The sequence below is a fragment of the Frieseomelitta varia genome, unplaced genomic scaffold (assembly GCF_011392965.1).
Source record: "Frieseomelitta varia isolate USP_RPSP 00005682 unplaced genomic scaffold, Fvar_1.2 scaffold_160, whole genome shotgun sequence".
NCBI lineage: Eukaryota > Metazoa > Arthropoda > Insecta > Hymenoptera > Apidae > Frieseomelitta > Frieseomelitta varia.
This window is the reverse complement of record NW_025109306.1, coordinates 348,037-365,269: the sequence shown is the minus strand read 5'-3', so window position 1 is coordinate 365,269 and position 17,233 is coordinate 348,037. Positions and strand designations below refer to the sequence as shown.

The following is a 17,233-nucleotide window of genomic DNA, read 5'->3' as shown; positions in this document are numbered from 1 at the left end:
ACAATTTTCGTTCTAGCCGAGTTACACGAATTACACGAATACTTTTTGAATATTTCATTAATATCATGACCGAATAGTTCGTACCTAAAGAAAGCTGAATAATTCATGTCTCGTCCCATGCTAATAAGTGTTCTGTGCTAAACGCAAGATATTGTACTTAAAGTACTTCGTAGAAACTACTTTTCAAGACTTCGAACTAACATTAATGAAGAATGTCGTGTGACGAAAATAATTAAGCGAAAATATTTTATAAACTGTGTTCCAGGACATTTTCCCAGGTAGCTCGATATTTATTGTTTAATTTGAGATATTTTGATTATTTTCGACGATAGATTTTATTAATTTCATTAAATACGAAAATTATTATAAGAGAAAATTTGTAAAAGCGAGATTATTTAATGGAATAATTCGATAATTTCATTACTGACGAAACAATAATTTATTCGTTTCCCATTGTGTTCTCTAAATATTCGTAAATTAATAAATATCGTACGGAATTAACAGAGAGAGATTTCTCTTAAGAGAGATATCGATTGAATTTGTTATTCACTGCTAAGAAATCCGATTTACGTTGTACCGATGAAAAGTGTGATAAAAATTTGGAATACTAGCCTCCCAGTGATCTAGGAAATTGGAAACTTCCGAAAGTGACAATGGATCCCGGTAAATTTGATTTGAAACAAAAGTGTAAAATAGAAACTTGATTGAAATATTTTATTTAAATGATATCCAAGCTCGGATTACATTTGAATAAAATTTATGTATTTCAGAGACTGGAACTCGTGCATGCAATAAATTTACTTTATACTCAATTCATTTTCAACGTCATATTTTGAAAGAAAAAAAAAGAAACATTTTCTGCTATCAGTTCTTTCATTCTCTTGTCTTCTTCCTGTAACGAAAAACTTTACTATTGGTTTTACTACAACTGAACAGACGATATCGATGCTTTAAAAATTGCGTAAAATTTTAGGGAAACTTCTAAAACAAGTCACGCGTATCCTGACTGGTTTTGTCATGTCGTATTTATATGATAATTCTAATATTTTCCACCAAGTTTTTATTGGTTTCTCGCGATAGCAGCGGTGCACGATTTTTTTCGTCGCTGACGAAATATCAGAAATACCGTTTGCAAATTGAATTTGCTTCGCAAGGTATTGTTTAACAAAAGAATTGATTGAGTTTTATTGGGTTTGATTTTCCAACCGTGAAGAAGGTCTCTTCTAAATTTTTTTAAATAACATTGACTTTGTGCTGTAGTGTTAAATTTGATAGAGATATTAAATAACATTGCGACAATTCTTGAAAAATTGTAAAACATCTTGCAATAATTCATCAGAAATTTGAAGAAATAATTTTCGAAGGTGTAATAAATGAGTTTGAAAATAAAATTCGTGTGATATGAGCGAAGATTAATTTCTGTGCCAGAAAAATTACATTTTAATAGAATGTTAAATAGGGAAATTGATGAAAATTGCAATGTAGTGAAGTATGTGAACTTCAGAAAAATTAAATTGTCAATCTATCAAATTTACATTCTCGTAAACTAATACCGGGATCTTCAATTTCCACGTGTTACAGAAACTAAATCTAAATCAGTATTAACTTGTGAATAGTTAATGTCATACCTTCACTGTGTGATGTAATGTTCTCTCTCGTGAATGCATTACACGAAAATTATAGGGACGCAGGGATTATACACAAATAAACGTGCCATTGATGCTTTTTAATACTTGCGCATTATATTAAAACTTTCATTAAAAATACAAGATCCGTGTTTACAACGTATCGATGAATTACATTTTCTCATCAACGCGAAAACACATAAATCAAAACTTATTCATTATGTGATTTACTATTTTGCCTTGGTCATTCTTATATTCGATCTCGCTGTCTTTCTCCTTAAATACATATACAATTTTTCTTTCTAGGGATTTCAGGCAACGGTAAAGGAAGTAATTTTCCAGCATTTTCAATTATACTAGCCTCAACTTGAATCTGCTGGTTCAACAAATTTTTCAGGCTGGACGCACCTCCTTCAGCCAGCTTCCCAACCAAGCCGAGTGTTCCTAGGAGGGCTTTCAATTCCAAACCGCTAATGCCAAGCTTCTCCGCTCCCAAGCTCAATATGTTCTGAAGATCGGCGCCTCCCTTCAACGCTGCTATGATTTTTACCACCGTATTTTTGAGTAACTCTGCTTCAATAGGACCGAAGACAATGTTCTTCAAGTTCAAGGCACTAAGGTCGATAAGGCCTTTCTTCTGCAGTTCAGCAATTACAGGAGCTATCGATTTGAGCAAATTCAAGTCCAAGAGGCCTTTGCCTTTCAGCAAACCCAGAGCTTCCTGAAGCTTCTTACTTCCTTCTGCAGCTAAGTTCGCGTTCTCGTTCCAGTTCGAGTTCCAGTTTTCGTTCGAGTTCGAGTTAGAATTCGAGTTCCAGTTCTCGTTCGCGTTCTCGTTCGCGCTCGCGTTCGCGTTCGCGCTCGCGTTCGCGCTCGCGTTCGCAATCGCGCTCAGGATTTTCTCTATTTTGGCCCTTAATTTCAAGATGATATTTGCGTCTAAAAGGCCGCCACCGTTTTTGCCCTCTTGCACCAACTGAGCAATTATGGCGAGCTTCTCTTGAATTTCTTTCAAGATTTTGATGTTCTCGCTATTCAATAAATTACCGATGTTTTTGCCTCCCTTTAGCGATTCAAGAATCAGGGCAATCTTCTCTTTCAGCTTCCCCAGGACCGTTTCGCCTTCGTTTAAGTTCAACACACTCTTGAGATCTTTGCCTCCTTTCAGGCATTCGAGGATGGTTCTAATCTGCTCCAGGATGTCTTTGCATTCCAAATTCGGGCGTACCTTGTCTGTGAAAATGTTATTCGTTGATTCGCAAGGTGAAAGAGACGATCTTTTATATATTTGTATATCATTGTGCAATTTTTGGTATTTATACAAATATAATATCAATTATAAACATACACTGCTCACAAAAATTAGGGGATATTTCAAAATGAATATGAAGCGGTAGAAAAAGAAGCATTTGATTTTGCTTTTCTGCTTTTTCGCGTTGCTTTTTTGCTTTTCTGATGTTCTTGTTTAATAAAAAAACAAAAAATCGAATGCTTCTTTTTTATATCCAGTGCAAATATTCCCCAATTTTTGTGAGCAGTGTAATATAACTGTTTGAATTTAAAACAACTGTATTATGATTTTATGAATATCGGTTTCCTTTCCGTTATTGAAGGGCTCAGAAATCAATCGGTGCAAGTCACTTCTCATTAAAAACGACTTATGCTATGCAAATATCCTTTCAGTCAAACTTTCCGCCGACAGAACAGTTATTACATCATAATAATCATATTACAGTTGACCAAACTTCTCTGCTGATTTCTGCTTATGAAAGAGTATCGATTTTAATAAAACGTGATTTACAGTGGTTTCTCTAAATTTTACGCGTATTAAATTGCTCGACATTCGTACGTACTGAAATTACCAAAAGTCTAAAAATCGAGTATTGAATGAGAAGAATGTGAACAAATAAAGAATACACTCATCTTTGATATATTTATTCAAAATTGCTACTGCAATATACTTTTGAATCTCTAATAAACAAACTAATTATTTTATGCGTCTCAAATTATCTCTACGACACTCTAGTATGGACTAAACGCTCGAAGAATTAGTTAGGCTTCTTGATCTTACCTGACTGGTTTTCCTCAATGGAAAGACTTTCCGACTTGCCTCTGTTCTTCAGGCTTGCTGATGATCCTCCCGATTCCTCGATTTCTACAGATGCTGTCGCTCCTCCCGAGACTACTACCGGTTTCTCTGATATACTCTTGACCGACGGCACTGCAGTTGCTATCTGCACGCAGACGAACGCTGCCAATACGAATAATGTGATCTTCATGATTCGCTACTTTAGATTGATGTAGCACGGTAACAGTGCCTCCGTTTTTATACTTGAATGAAAATTGAAGATCGACACCTGAATCGACGTCCCTCTTCCCACCCTATATTTTCATTTCCCTGTTGTTTTCTTTCTTGCACGATATAACAGATGTCAACTGTTTAATACAGCGATAAGTAATGACGTTCGTACGCGAAAGCTGGCGCGAATTACGTCCGGTCTTGTTGTGTTTTCACAGCGTGCTGAACGTTTTATGTTATTTTAAATTTCGGAGCGTTTCAACTGTCGCATATCGTTCATTTCAAAGCGTAACAGAATTATGCGTCTCCTTCGAAATGGTCTCCTTCAGCAAGTATTCTCACCGCTGGAAGCGTTTATTTCAACGTGTTTTCATAAGCCGATTTTGGAATCAGAATTCGAGTTGAGGATTATTTCCTCTCGGGTCTTGAAACGTTTCCTTCTCACGTTTTGAACATGGGAAAAGGATGAAGTCAACAGATGATAGTTGCGAATTTGATGTCAAAAGTTCTCGAACTAACAACGCCGTACGTGCCCGTGCACACGTTCTTCCTTTTAGGAAAATCAATATGTTTAGAAATCATAGAGCTGAAAATTTTCAACGCCGAACTTTTCGGTCGCATCTTGTATCTTAATATGTTTCTGCGTGGTGATATAAAAAGTAGGTGCATTACGTGTAATCACCAATTACGTTTGTTTCTTTGGAATTTAGTTAAAGTTTTGTAATTTAATTAATCTTGTTATATTTTCGATCTTCCTTTCTTAATTATTCGTTAAAGGTATAGTTATAGTTTTTGGAAAGAAGTACGACAGTTTCATTTTGTTGCTTCAAAATTGAGAAAAATCAAGATATTAGAACAGTATGATAATAAATAAAAGAAGATATCATCGTACATGAAAGTAATATAATAAATTAAGTATTTTTTATTACAAGTGCCGGAACTATGTTAATATTGCTTGCGTAAATATTTTTATTATTGCGCGCAAATAATAATAATAATAATACTTACTTCGACGAAACATATTGAAAATGTAATAGAAACACTAAATGGATATAATAAAAATAGAAATGGAAAATTGATGAACTAAATCCCGTTAAAAATAATAAAAGATACCACAAAAAAAACGTTGCCATAAAATAAAAAAAAAGTTCCAATTTTAAAAATTATTCTTTTGATAACGTATCTATCAATATTTAACAGGTGCCATGATATGTGACATATTATTTGATCACAGTATATTCAGGTGTTAAACATTTAAAACGTGAAAGGACATAAATATGTTTAAAAAAGTTCGTTTCTTCGCACATTTCACTGTTAACAAACGATCTCTCTACAGCAATTGGAAAGCTAAGTACCGTGAGTTCAAATTTTTATAATTTAAGTGTTGAAGGCATTAAATTAAAATGTAATTGTCCGATTTTGTTTCATAAAATTTGCCACAGCAACAAAGACTTAAAATGTACAACATTTATTTTAAATAAAAGTTTCTGTAATGTTTTTATTCTTATTTTTTTTTTTTTGAAATTTTAAACGATCATTTCTCAAACATGTATGTTACGTACAAAAAATAAATAACCACTATAGGTAAGATGAGAATAACTATTATGAGAAAAAGAAAAAAATACAAAACAAAATGAGAAATTTATTTTATTCGTCGATATAAAATAAAAATTGGATAAATTGAATGAGATCAATTGGTGTTGTCTGATTCCGTTTGAACGTCTATTTGGCCGAATCGTATCGAGGTGCCGACAAATTTAACGTGACAGCAACAACTGGACGGAAACCGAAAAGATTCATAGGAAAGCGAGTTATTATTCGTAAGTCCTACGAGTTGATGGTAAATGTATTTCTGTTTACAGATGGTTTTGTATCCTCCCGCAAAACCATCGATTAACTTGCAGCTTGAGTTTTCGTTCCTATAAAAAATTCAGATTCAGAAATCATACTCAAAGTATCAAAGTATTCTTCTTAAATTGCATGAAAAAGCCCATAGACTTTTAAGTCAAGAAAGTATATATATAAAATTATTTTCTACTTCAAGAAATTATCGAATTTCTTTTTACCGTGTAATATAATATTTTACTTATATAATTTTTACATCAGCAATTTTCAGCTGCTGATGTTTCATCATGTGAAACACATAGAGCGGGAAAGAGTTATTAAAACATTTTCATTTAGACAATAAAATACTCACAAGCATTTTTCTATCCGCACTCCCTGTACTACATCTTCGTTATTAACAATGTATAACCACTCGTTTTTTATATTTTGCGCTGTTTTTGGAATGACGATTTGCTCCTGAAATTATTTAAAAACATGTTAGGGTATATTATATGCTTGATGTTATTTGTGGTAAAATGTTACATGATATGTGATACACATTGATCTGTCGATACAATAATTCTTTCAGAATATTCTATGAATATAAAAAAGTGGAAAATATTATATAGACACTCGTAATTGTTGCAAAAATGAAAACTGCAGAGAACATTATTATGTAGATTTATTTATATATTTATTTGTGTGTGGTTTCAGTTACGTCAGCAAACAAACATCAGTATGTATGAAAAATTGATGCAAAATTAATGTCCATTTTATAGGATAGGGTAAAGTTTGTTGTATCTTGTCGCTGACAATTTTCTGCTGACAGAAATCGTTTTGAAAGTATTAATTCATAAATAACTTTATATATAGATAATTGTTTTTTACTGTGTATGTTTTCATATGTCTCTTTCACTTACACTGATTCTGAATTTATTTTACAACTTCGTAATTTTCATATGAAACTTTTTAATGAATTTTTAATGAAGTTTGTATATATATGTAACATTTTATCTATAGAATATTATAATATAAGCATATAAATATAATATAAGCATATAAGCATATAAAGCTTTAATTTTTAATGAAGTTTGTACATATACGTAACATTTTACCTATAGAATATTTTGACAAAAGTGAAGTACAATGATAATATGTATAATATTAATACTAAATTAATATTAAATATCATTCGACAGAAGTCGAGTATTAAGATATTACTTACAATTGACGCACAGAGTGATTCCGTATCGAGAAAGGAATTGTCTACCTTGGATCTAAATGTTTCCAACTGGAAGCAAATAATAATATTCAAAAAAAAGAAAAATACGAAATGGAAAATGTTCATCGTGTAGCGAATATTATATTTATAGCGAAAAAGATTGGAGGATTTTTAATATACTTATCTACAAAGATAAATACTGACCATGTCGACAGTTTTATAATTTTTAAGATGCGGATTTTTGCTAATAATTTCTTTCACCAAATTCGAAGGATAATTTGGAACATCCTCGCAGAAGGTTTGCTCTTGACAAGAAGGTGCCGTTTCCATTCTCATTGATTTGACGTTGGTATCGGGAAACACGATATTATCACTTTCTGATATCGTTATAACACGCATGTAAGAAAAGAATAAAAAAAAAAAGACAACGTTCACTTTTAATATTAAAAATCCCTGTAATTTAAAGTAATTTTTTTTGGAGAACAAACCGGCGTTGTTTATCTGCCTCGTGGATCGTTTGGTTTCTACCTTTGCGTCGTATTGATTAATAGGTAATCTCCAGCTTTCCGATAAAGAAACGCGGGGATTCTCGTACCATTGACGGGAATCACTGTGAACGTTGAACACCTTCCAAATAATAAGATGACACATTAAATTTTTGTTACTTCTGACTCTGTGAAATGCGAAGAAACCTGATTTCCTTCTTTAAAAAAGTACTTCATTTTTTCAAGTACAGGATGGTTCGTAACTGCATATATAATCAGATATAGGGTGAGTCTATGAGAAGAAATAAGTCGAAAAAAGGGAGAAAATGTTTTTCGACGCTCCGTTGTTTCGAGAAAACCAGCTCTAAAGTTTTATCTAGCACTATACACTCAAGTACGGCTTGACTTTCCAATCTTATCTCGTAGTAAATTAATATTACGAAGTCAATACTTGTGTTTATAAATATTTTCAATGTCACGGAAATGTATTATTCCTTTAAAAATCTCATATCGTTGGATATGTTTCTCATAGTTCCTTTTTTCTTTTGAAGTTCCTACGAACATTCTGTTAAATGCAGACACAATCTTTTCTTTTAACTGAACGATGCTTGTAACTTTATAAATAAAAATAAACCAGACAAAAGTAAATCTTCAGAGTTGACCCTCTCGAAAATGAAGAAAAAATTTTACTTATTTTTCCTCATAGAATTGTCCTGTTATACCAATTACGAGCCATTCTGTATAATGAGAAACTTGTATTTAAAATTATACGTATATCCCCAAGTATTTTCAGTAATTAAAAATGAAAAAAGACAAAACACAATTCATTTTGCATGTTAAAGTATTGAATTACTGTAACAATTGTAAAATCTTTATTTGTTGAAATTGATTGTTAGAAATTTTTAATTTAGTTCGAGATTCATACTTTGTAAAGTTTCTGTGAGATTTTTTCAACGAACAGTTTATTTCGACGTTCTTCAATTTTTGAAACAACAATTCTCAAATGTATTCAACGCTATTCAGAGAAATTATAACGTTTCCTTTATAGCGCAAATCCGTGTAGGAATTCTTTTCAAGCATGGCCAACGAGTTCTTTTCTGTATTGTTGGTGGGTTGGTCTACGTTAATGTTTTCCTTTCAGTATGAGAGATTCCAACGAGATACGTAGGAAATAAAGGAAGCGAGTGTAAAACAATTATTTTTAATTCAAACGGTATCTAATCTGTCCGATGCTCAGGAGGTCGAGCTCCTCTGTAATCAAAGGCTGACGCTCGCTTTGAGATTTCCGACAAGCCAGTGACCCACGACTGCAAAGACGGTTGGCCAGTTTAAGTTTTCGAAGCAGTCTACCGTGTCAGTACCGCGTTATTGTTCCACCTTGTAATCAAACTACTTAATAAATGAATTTCGTTCAGTTTATCTTCGCAGATTATTCAGATCGTAGCCCGAGAACCAAAGGTTTTAACTCTGTCACGATCTTCGAGCTTTTGTGTTCCAAGCTCGTCTTCGAATACGTTTCGATAAACAAAAATTCTCAATATCATATTTTACACATTAAGAATGAAAGAAGCTTTCATTTTGTATATTTTAAGAAAGATTTAAAGTAGAAAATTGTAATAAATATTCGTGCATATCGACGACGATTTTTTTTCCTACAAAAGTAAGAGATTTATTTTAACAGCTGAGAAGTATTATTTAGTAGTGAATGATCCAAAGAAATATAAATGAAATATTTCACGTTTGTTATATTTTGTAGTCTTCTATTATTTTCTGGTCGTTGAAAGAAGATTGTTTTTGTAATTAATTATTAATACATAACAGAAGCACGTGTTTTTGAATAATTTCGTGAAGAAAATATCCGGAATTATAATATAAAAATATACTATACTTGCCTGTAACAGGACAATGACAATGTTCAACGCAGCAATCATGTTCCGATGTTCCTTCATTTTATGCTGACGAAACAACTTCCTCCTTTGCTCGAAATGACTTCTTTTTTTTTTTTCTTCCTCGTGCACGATCTAACGAATTGTCTTTTTCGATCTAGTCACTAGACTTAACATAAGAAGCGAGAGACGGATTGTCGGACAACGAAACTACCAGCGTCGACGACTTTTTGATGACTGATTCTGTTTTTCAAGTTATGCGGTCTGGCGTGCTGCTATCAACAACATCCGCTTCTTTGTCTTGATCTTTGGTACTGAAATCCATTTCTAGAGGCGATTATTCATCACAGCCAATTATTCATCTATTTATCTACGTTACATAACGTGAGATAAGCGACAAATCGTTTCTGAAAATTGCAACAATGATCATTTTTCTCAGGCAATTTCTTACTATCTTCAAGTCTTTCGTAAATACATTAAAAAGCCAGTTTCATGTAAAAAATTTTAAAAACTTGACAAAAACGAGCGATCGCTGACAGTGATTCAATTCCTCTTCGACTCGTTCACCAGTCGATTTAGATAATATCTTATTTATATAATATTATTACATTTCCGATTCCGGAAAAAAATAAAACGGAATTTCATTTCAGATTAACTGCACTATCAGCTCGAGTAAGTATTTAGCAACTGTGGATTTCTGGACAGAGAGGCTTATATCGTAGTTAGTGCGACTGCCTCGAAAATATCGATCAAGTTGTTCAATGGATTGACAGAGATGATAGTATCCCAAACTGACGAAATAAAACTTTCATCCGTTCAAAATGAATTTTCTAATTGAATTTATTAATGTGCTCTTTTACACGTATATACATATATACAAACTTTACAACCTTTTAACATTACGCGCTACGTTTCACTGCTTCTACGTTTCACTGATTTTATGTTTCCTTTCACTCTTTTATTTCAATGCATCTGATGTATCTTCTGTACAGCGATTCGTGGAAGAGTATTTGAACATTTGCAGGAAGACTTCCTAAGTACATTGTGTGCGTTGTACACGATAGACCAACACTATGACCTAAAAAAAAAAAAATTATTGCAAATACATGTCTCTAGATTATTATAACTAATTCCATGATATATGATTCGTACTATATGCCAATATTTTATCACGTTTATTCTTGCAATAAGAATTACAATGTAATCACGATAGTTGTTAATATTAATGAAATTCGAATACATGCAATATATTCGCAAAATCTTTCTACGGTAAATGTTCAAATACTCTCGCGAGTCGCCGTTTGTATTCCATTGCAAAATGGAGTATTGCAGTTGTTATAAGAAAAAATGATGATGTGTTTTTTATAATAGTAGTTTTTTTTACCGTAAGATTTGTCGCGTTAGATTTGATCTGTATCTCATTCAAGGCTATTTCCTTGGTTATAATCCCCCTCGGGACTTTCGTGGCTGTCCTCCCTCTCGTCCCTGAGAATAACGTAATAGCAAGTCGTTGCCTTGAGCGGCCGCTTTCCAACGCTTTTCTGCTCGTCTTCCTCTGACTCTGGAATTTTCGGATACTCCAGCATCCACGTTCTAGTACCACCTATTTGATAAGCGGTTAAAGCTTCAGTCGGCCATTCAGGACCAGGTGTTTGTCTCGTTTTTCTCTTTTTTCTAACTGAAAATCGAAGTGGACGGCTGTAGATAAAATAAAACGAACCTGCGTTCCTCTGTTTAGCATCAATATTACTGTAATTGATACACGTGATTCCAAAGGGACATTTGAAAAAATTTTATTTAATTGTAATATTTATGGAAGTTAAATATGATAAAATTGTGCAGTATAAAGAACTCTAAAAAATAGAGAGATATTATGTCTATAATGGTATTTATGCATGGATATCATAAAACTTAAAAATACACGTGTATGCTTAAAGTTTGAGGTAAAATATTACGTTTGTTATCTTTGTGCATCTCTTCACTCGGTATTTCCTCAGTTTTTCCACTTTTAATTTCTTCCTCCGATTCGTCTTCTTCACTATAAGTTCTCTCCTCCGGAACAGTTTCCGTTTCTTCATCACCAGCTACATCATTTGCCACCAAATCATCTTCGCCGCTGTAAGTCTTCTCCCTCGGAACAGTTTCTGTTTCTTTGTCATTAGCTGCACCATTTTCTACCGAATCATCTTTATCTAAATTTGTTTTCGATTCTACATCTTCCTCCTTGACTTCATCATTTGCACTCTTCGTTGTCCACGGCGAGGTGTCTTGTCTTGGATTCCTTTCGATTTGATCCTCGTAATCACGATCCTCGCAACATTTTTCATATCCTTCGTCTTCGTATTCATTTTTATTTTCGATAATTTGCAACATAGACCGAACCTTATGTCTGTTGCTATTATTTTTCCAATAACTCTTCTCGGTAGTCGTCGACGTTTCAGTAATCATGAAAATAGAATCGTCCGTAAATCGAAGGCTACAGTTTTCACACGTGAAAATTGGCTCCTCGATTTGCATCTTTGTAATATCATTTCTACTAGTAGCTTGATCAATTCGGAACTGGGGACGAACATGCTCTTTCGCATGAATAATTCGTTTAAATCGATCCTGCTCTGTCAACGATCGTTTTCTTTCACTTTTCTCGTCCTCGAATTCCGTTTGCGATTCCCCACGGTCCTTTGTAGATCTAGGTCCTTCAGTCCATTCGTGATCTTTTAGATATAATCCACTGATCTTTGTTCCCTGCTCTTTGGCGTCCACTTGTCCTGGAACGAACGGTAAACAAACCCTCTTCGTCACCAAGCCTTCAGCCTGTTTTCCCAAAGGTTTTGCCTTTAAAACATTCATACAAATCCTCGTTGTACCTTTTCGTTTCCTCTCTTTTTCTACTTCTTCCTGCTCCTCCTCCTCCTCGCGAGACAGTGTAACGATTTTTCTTACACTAGACTCCGTTTTAGGTTCCATCGCCGTTGATTCTCGAATCTCAATCGTCGTTCCCTCTGTAGGTGGCAACTGCGAGAAAGATGGCGTCATAAACGTCGATCCCTCGTAAGGGGACACCGTGGGCAATGTAATTTCTTCTCCCCTCTCTAACTTCTCTTCCAATTCTGTTATCATCGCCTCGAACTCCTCCTTCTCCTTCTGGAATTTCTTCTCCCTTTCTTCCAATTTTCTCTCCTCCTCCTTCAACCACTTCTCCTTTTCGAAATACTTCTTCTCCAGGAGTTTAACTTCTTCTTCGAGCTCGTCCTTCGTCGTCATTTCAGGAGTTACCGTCGTTTTCGGTTTCATTGGAGCGACACCAATTTCAGAAGTCATAGCTTCGATCGTAGGCATTGTCTCGGACAGAGCTGGTGACTCTTCAGTATCAGGTTTTGAGACAAATATAGTCTGTTGACGACCGGCTTTCATTTCTTGCTGTTTCACATACAGCGAGTGTATCAATTTCTCCTTTTCCATCTGCCAATCTTCCTCTCTCCTCTCCAGCTCTTTCTCTCTTTCCAGAATCTCTTCCTCCGTTTCTTCTAATTTCTTCAGCTCCTCTATCAGCTCTACTTTCCTTTCCTCTTGGCGTTGTTTCTTTTCTTGTTGACTCGTGGTACGTGTCACAACGAGGCTTGACATTTCGGGAGAGACAGGTAACTCGGTGACTCTTGAGATTTCTACGGTAACCGTAGTAGGTTTCGTCACTTTCTCCGATATCGTCACATTTTCTTCCAAGTAATCGAGTGGCAAGTGTTCCGTAGTGAACTCCGAAGTTGGAGGCAGCGTATATATCAAAGTAGTTCCGAATGTAGTTGGTGTTTCAGGTGTTATTATTTCCTCAGTGATGAATGGGATGGGAATGGTAGATATAATTTCAGGTACAGTTACGAAGGGAGTTGTAATGTTGTTCAGCTCTTCCTTGATGATTGTAACTTCTATTCGAATAATTTCTTTCGTCGTGGTTTCCATTTTCGGCGTCGTGGTTTCTTCTATATACTCGTACCAAATTGGACTGAACGTCTTTTCTTTCTCCTCTTCTTCTTCTTCTTCTTCGTATTCTTCGTATTCTTCGTATTCTTCCTCGTGTGTTGTTACCACTTCATATATTTCTTCTTCTGTTGTTGTAATTCGTTCAGTTGTAATGATGGGTGTTACTTCTAGGGTAAATTCAGTCGTTACAATTTCGGTTGTTCCAATTACATAAGGAGTTGTAACATTAACTTCCCAATGAATTACTATTGGCGTTGTTATCTCTGTTGTTTCTATAAGTATCGATGATTCGGTTGTAACAGGATATTCTGTTGTAGTAGAGGTTGATTCAATAGTTTTCTCAGTTGTAGTCATATTAGCTGTTGTTTCCTCAATATATTCATACACGGTAATAGTTGTAATTTTTTTAATGACTTCAGTTGTAATTGTTGAAACTATTACCGTTGTAATTTCTGGCATTTTAATAGTGGTAAATGGTGTTTCCGCGGTAATATTTATTACTTCGATAATTGGGGAAGTAACTTCACCTGCAGTCGTGGTTTCAATTGTTTCTATTGTTGTAGTTGGAACGATGAAAGTTGTAATTACTAACATTTCTGTAGTGATGAGTGGTGTCTCCGTAGTAATATTTGTTACTTCAACAACAGGCGAAGTAATTTCAACTTCAAGTGTGATTGTCGTTTCAGTTGTTTCTGTTTTTGTTATAATTTTCGGTGTTTCAGTAGTAGTATGTGTGATTTCTGTAGTTATGTTTGTAATTTCGGTAATGGGTGAGCTTTTTTCTGTTACGACATAGAATGTTGTTTCAGTAGTTTCCGTTGTTACAGTGATTGGTACTATTGTCGTTGAGATAGTTGTGGTATATGGAGTTGTAGTTTCAATATATGGTGTTCTTGTAGTTACATTTGTAATTTCAGTGATGGGTGAAGTAATTACAACGTGGAATGTTGTTTCAGTAATTTCCGTTGTTATGACCGTAGGAATTGTTGAAATAATTTCAGTTGTTATATAAGGAATTGTAACAATTTCAGTAGTTGTATATGGTGTTTCCGTGGTGGTATTTACAGATATCGTAATTTCAGTTACGTGCAAAGTTGTTTCAGTTAGTATGACAACCGGTACTGTTTCTGTTGTTACGGTGGTAGATTCAATAGTATATGGAGTTGTAATTTCAGTCGTGATATATAGCGTTTCCGTAGTAATATTTACAACTTCGATAATAGGTGTTGTAATTTCAGTTACGTGGAATGTTGTTCCAGTCGTTACAATAATCGGTATTGTTTCTACTGTTATAGTGGTAACCTCAGTTGTAACAGTTTCAGTAGTAATATATGGGATTGTAATAAATTCAATAGTAGTATATAGTATTTCTGTAGTGATATTTGTAACTGCTATTGTAGGCGTTGTAATTTCAATTATATGTACAGTTGTTTCAGTTGTTTCAATCATCATAATAACCGGTGTTGTTTCGGTTGTTATAGCGGTAGATTCAGTTGTATATTCTATCGTTTCAGTAATGACAGTTGAGGTAGTAATAATGATTTCAGGAGTTGTTTCTATAAAGGGAACAGCCCCCGTAGTTGTATTAATTGGTAGTAATTTTGTTGTTGTGATTGTTGGTTGAGTTGTTGATCCAGTCATTGCAGTAGTGATTATCACTTCTCTGGTTACTGTTGTAATCTCGATTCGCGGAGTAATTGATGTTTCCTTTGTCATAAATGTTGCTTCGGTTGCTTTTGTAGTTATATTGATTGGCAATATTTCTGTTGTTGTAATAGATGCTGTTGTAAATTCAATAGTAGTTGCAAATTTTATCATCGTAACAGGTACTTCTGTAACTACTGTTGTAGGAATTGTTGTTTCAATTGTTGTTATAATTACAATTGTGAGTTCTGTTGTAATAGTCGGAGTTACAATAGTTATATTTGTGGTTTCGGTAGTGGGTGATCTTGTAATGATTTCTGTTGTAACAGGCACCATAGCTGTTGTTTCTGCCATTATTGTAGTTATATAAATTGGCACCGGTGTAGTAGTTAAAATTGTAGATTCGATTGCCGGAGTTTCAATCGTGATTTTTGTAATTTTAGTAGGAGGCAATATCATTTTTGTTACAACAGACGTGGCTAATTCAGTTGTTTCTAACGTTACATTAACATGTATAACAGGAATAGTTTCAATTGTAATTGGAGAAATTTCTACGATAGTGCTTTCAGTTGTAACCAATAAAGTTGTTACAACAGTGCTTTCCGTTGTAGTTGGAACAACTTCTGTACTCGTACTTTCAGTTGTAATGAATAAAGTTTCAGTGATAATTGACGTGACTATTGTAATAATACGTTCAGTAGTAAGCGGCAATATTTCTGAAGTGGGCAAAGATATTACGGTAGTGGCCTCAATTGCAGTAGTACTCTCTATAGTAGTGCTCTCAGTAATAGGCGACGTACTTTCTATCGTTGTACTTTCTGTGGTAACAAGTGAAATTACTGTCGTAACGATTTCAGTTGTAATTGGAAAAGTTTCTACGGTAATCCTTTCGGTTGTAGTTGCTGTAATTGTTGCACTAGTGCTTTCAATTGTAGTTGAACGAACTTCTGTACTCGTAGTTTCGATTGTAATTTCAGAAGTTTCAGTACTTTCAGTGATAGTTGGCGTAACTGTTGTGACAGTGCTCTCAGTAATAACTGGTGAAATTATAACAGCAGTAGTTTCAATTGTAGTAATAGTACTCTCAGTTGTAGATGATACGCTTTCTGTTGTGGTACTTTCGGTGGTAATTGGTAAAATTGCCGTCGTAGTGCTTTCAGGTGTAGTTGGAAAAGTTTCTATGGTAGTCCTTTCGGTTGTAATTGGTGAAACTGTTATAGTAATGCTTTCGGTTGTGGTTGAAGGAACTTCTGTACTTTCAGTTGTAATTGCTGAAGTTTCAGTAATAGTGCTTTCAGTGATGGTTGGCGTAATTGCTATAATAGTACTTTCACTAATAGGTGATACAGTTTCCGTAGTAACTATTGTACTCTCGGTGGTAAGTAATTTCGTAGTTATGACTTTCATTATTGTAGTCGATTCAGTAATCACTGTAGTTATTTCTGTCGTACTTGCTGTTATAAGCGGAGTTCTTACAGTCTCAATTGATATAGTTGTGACTTTATACCAAATCGGACTCTCTTCATACTCATACCACACCGGTTCTTCAGTTTCTTCTTTTTCTTCACATTCTTCTTCAAAATATGTCTCGGTCTCAGTAACATATTCAGTTACTGATAATGTTAGTTCAGATGGTATTATGTGTTCAATAGGAGTAACCTATATCGATAGTTTAAAAGCGTTAGATAAACTAACTCTAATATAAAAATGTAATTAACGAATATCAGAACCGATTTTCTCATTAGAAACTTTTTTTTTAATATTACATATATCAGAAGTAAAATAAAAATTTTACTTACTGTTTCAGTTCTAGTGAGTGATGCTGCAAGTTCAAATATAGTTGACAATGGAAGATATGTAGACACTGTAGTAGTAGGTAACAGATAAATCTCGGTAGTAGTAAATGGCTTTGGTATAAATTTTAATGTTGTTTCTGTTATTAATGGTATTTCAATAACGGGAGTAATACTTTCGGTTGTAACTTCAAGCTCAGTTATTGTTGTTAACGTCATCGGAGTCGATGTAACTACAATCTCAGTGATAACTTCTGTACTTGTATAAACTGTAAATTCAGTTAAAAATTCAGAAAAAATATTTTTTTTGAAAGATGAACAAATATAGAACATTGAAATACTAATATACCAGTGATCATTTCAGTCGTGGTAAATAATTCGCTTATAGTTACTGTGGTCGCCATTATAGTTGGGAAAGTGGTTTCTATAAATTCAGGTGAAATTTCTGCTGTGATAAATTCTGTTGTTGTCATGACAGCT

General features: G+C 34.1%; 2 protein-coding genes across 3 annotated transcripts; both read right to left on the bottom strand.

Moving 5' to 3' along the window:
• Positions 1-1,726: 1,726 nt before the first annotated feature.
• LOC122537113 (TNF receptor-associated factor family protein DDB_G0272098-like) lies at positions 1,727-3,904 on the bottom strand. Its single transcript, XM_043670072.1, has 2 exons — positions 3,697-3,904; positions 1,727-2,933 (listed from the first exon to the last, which is right to left on the bottom strand). Exons 1-2 carry the CDS (start codon positions 3,902-3,904, stop codon positions 1,903-1,905), a joined length of 1,239 nt encoding a protein of 412 aa, XP_043526007.1. The 3' UTR covers positions 1,727-1,902.
• Positions 3,905-5,546: 1,642 nt separating this feature from the next.
• On the bottom strand, positions 5,547-9,657 carry LOC122537073 (protein spaetzle-like). 2 transcript variants are annotated; one of them, XM_043670000.1, is made up of 6 exons: positions 9,348-9,657; positions 7,459-7,597; positions 7,175-7,356; positions 6,974-7,039; positions 6,122-6,225; positions 5,547-5,843 (listed from the first exon to the last, which is right to left on the bottom strand). In XM_043670000.1, the coding sequence occupies exons 1-6, from the start codon at positions 9,402-9,404 to the stop codon at positions 5,615-5,617; spliced, it is 777 nt and encodes a 258-aa protein (XP_043525935.1). In that variant the 5' UTR covers positions 9,405-9,657; the 3' UTR covers positions 5,547-5,614. The 2 variants fall into 2 exon arrangements, with proteins under 2 accessions (XP_043525935.1, XP_043525946.1); XM_043670011.1 differs by having other exon boundaries at positions 7,175-7,347; positions 9,348-9,654.
• Between the last annotated feature and the right edge of the window lie 7,576 nt (positions 9,658-17,233).

Excerpts from the sequence above, each read along its gene's own strand:
- LOC122537113 (XM_043670072.1), bottom strand. The coding sequence starts at position 3,904 with ATGAAGATCACATTATTCGTATTGGCAGCGTTCGTCTGCGTGCAGATA. Across the intron at positions 2,934-3,696 it reads CATTGAGGAAAACCAGTCAG|AATTGCACAATGATATACAA; the intron begins GTAAGATCAAGA and ends ATAAATACCAAA.
- LOC122537073 (XM_043670000.1), bottom strand. The coding sequence starts at position 9,404 with ATGAAGGAACATCGGAACATGATTGCTGCGTTGAACATTGTCATTGTC. Across the intron at positions 7,598-9,347 it reads TTGTCATTGTCCTGTTACAG|GTGTTCAACGTTCACAGTGA; the intron begins GCAAGTATAGTA and ends ATTATTTGGAAG. Across the intron at positions 6,226-6,973 it reads AATCACTCTGTGCGTCAATT|GAGCAAATCGTCATTCCAAA; the intron begins GTAAGTAATATC and ends AAATAATTTCAG.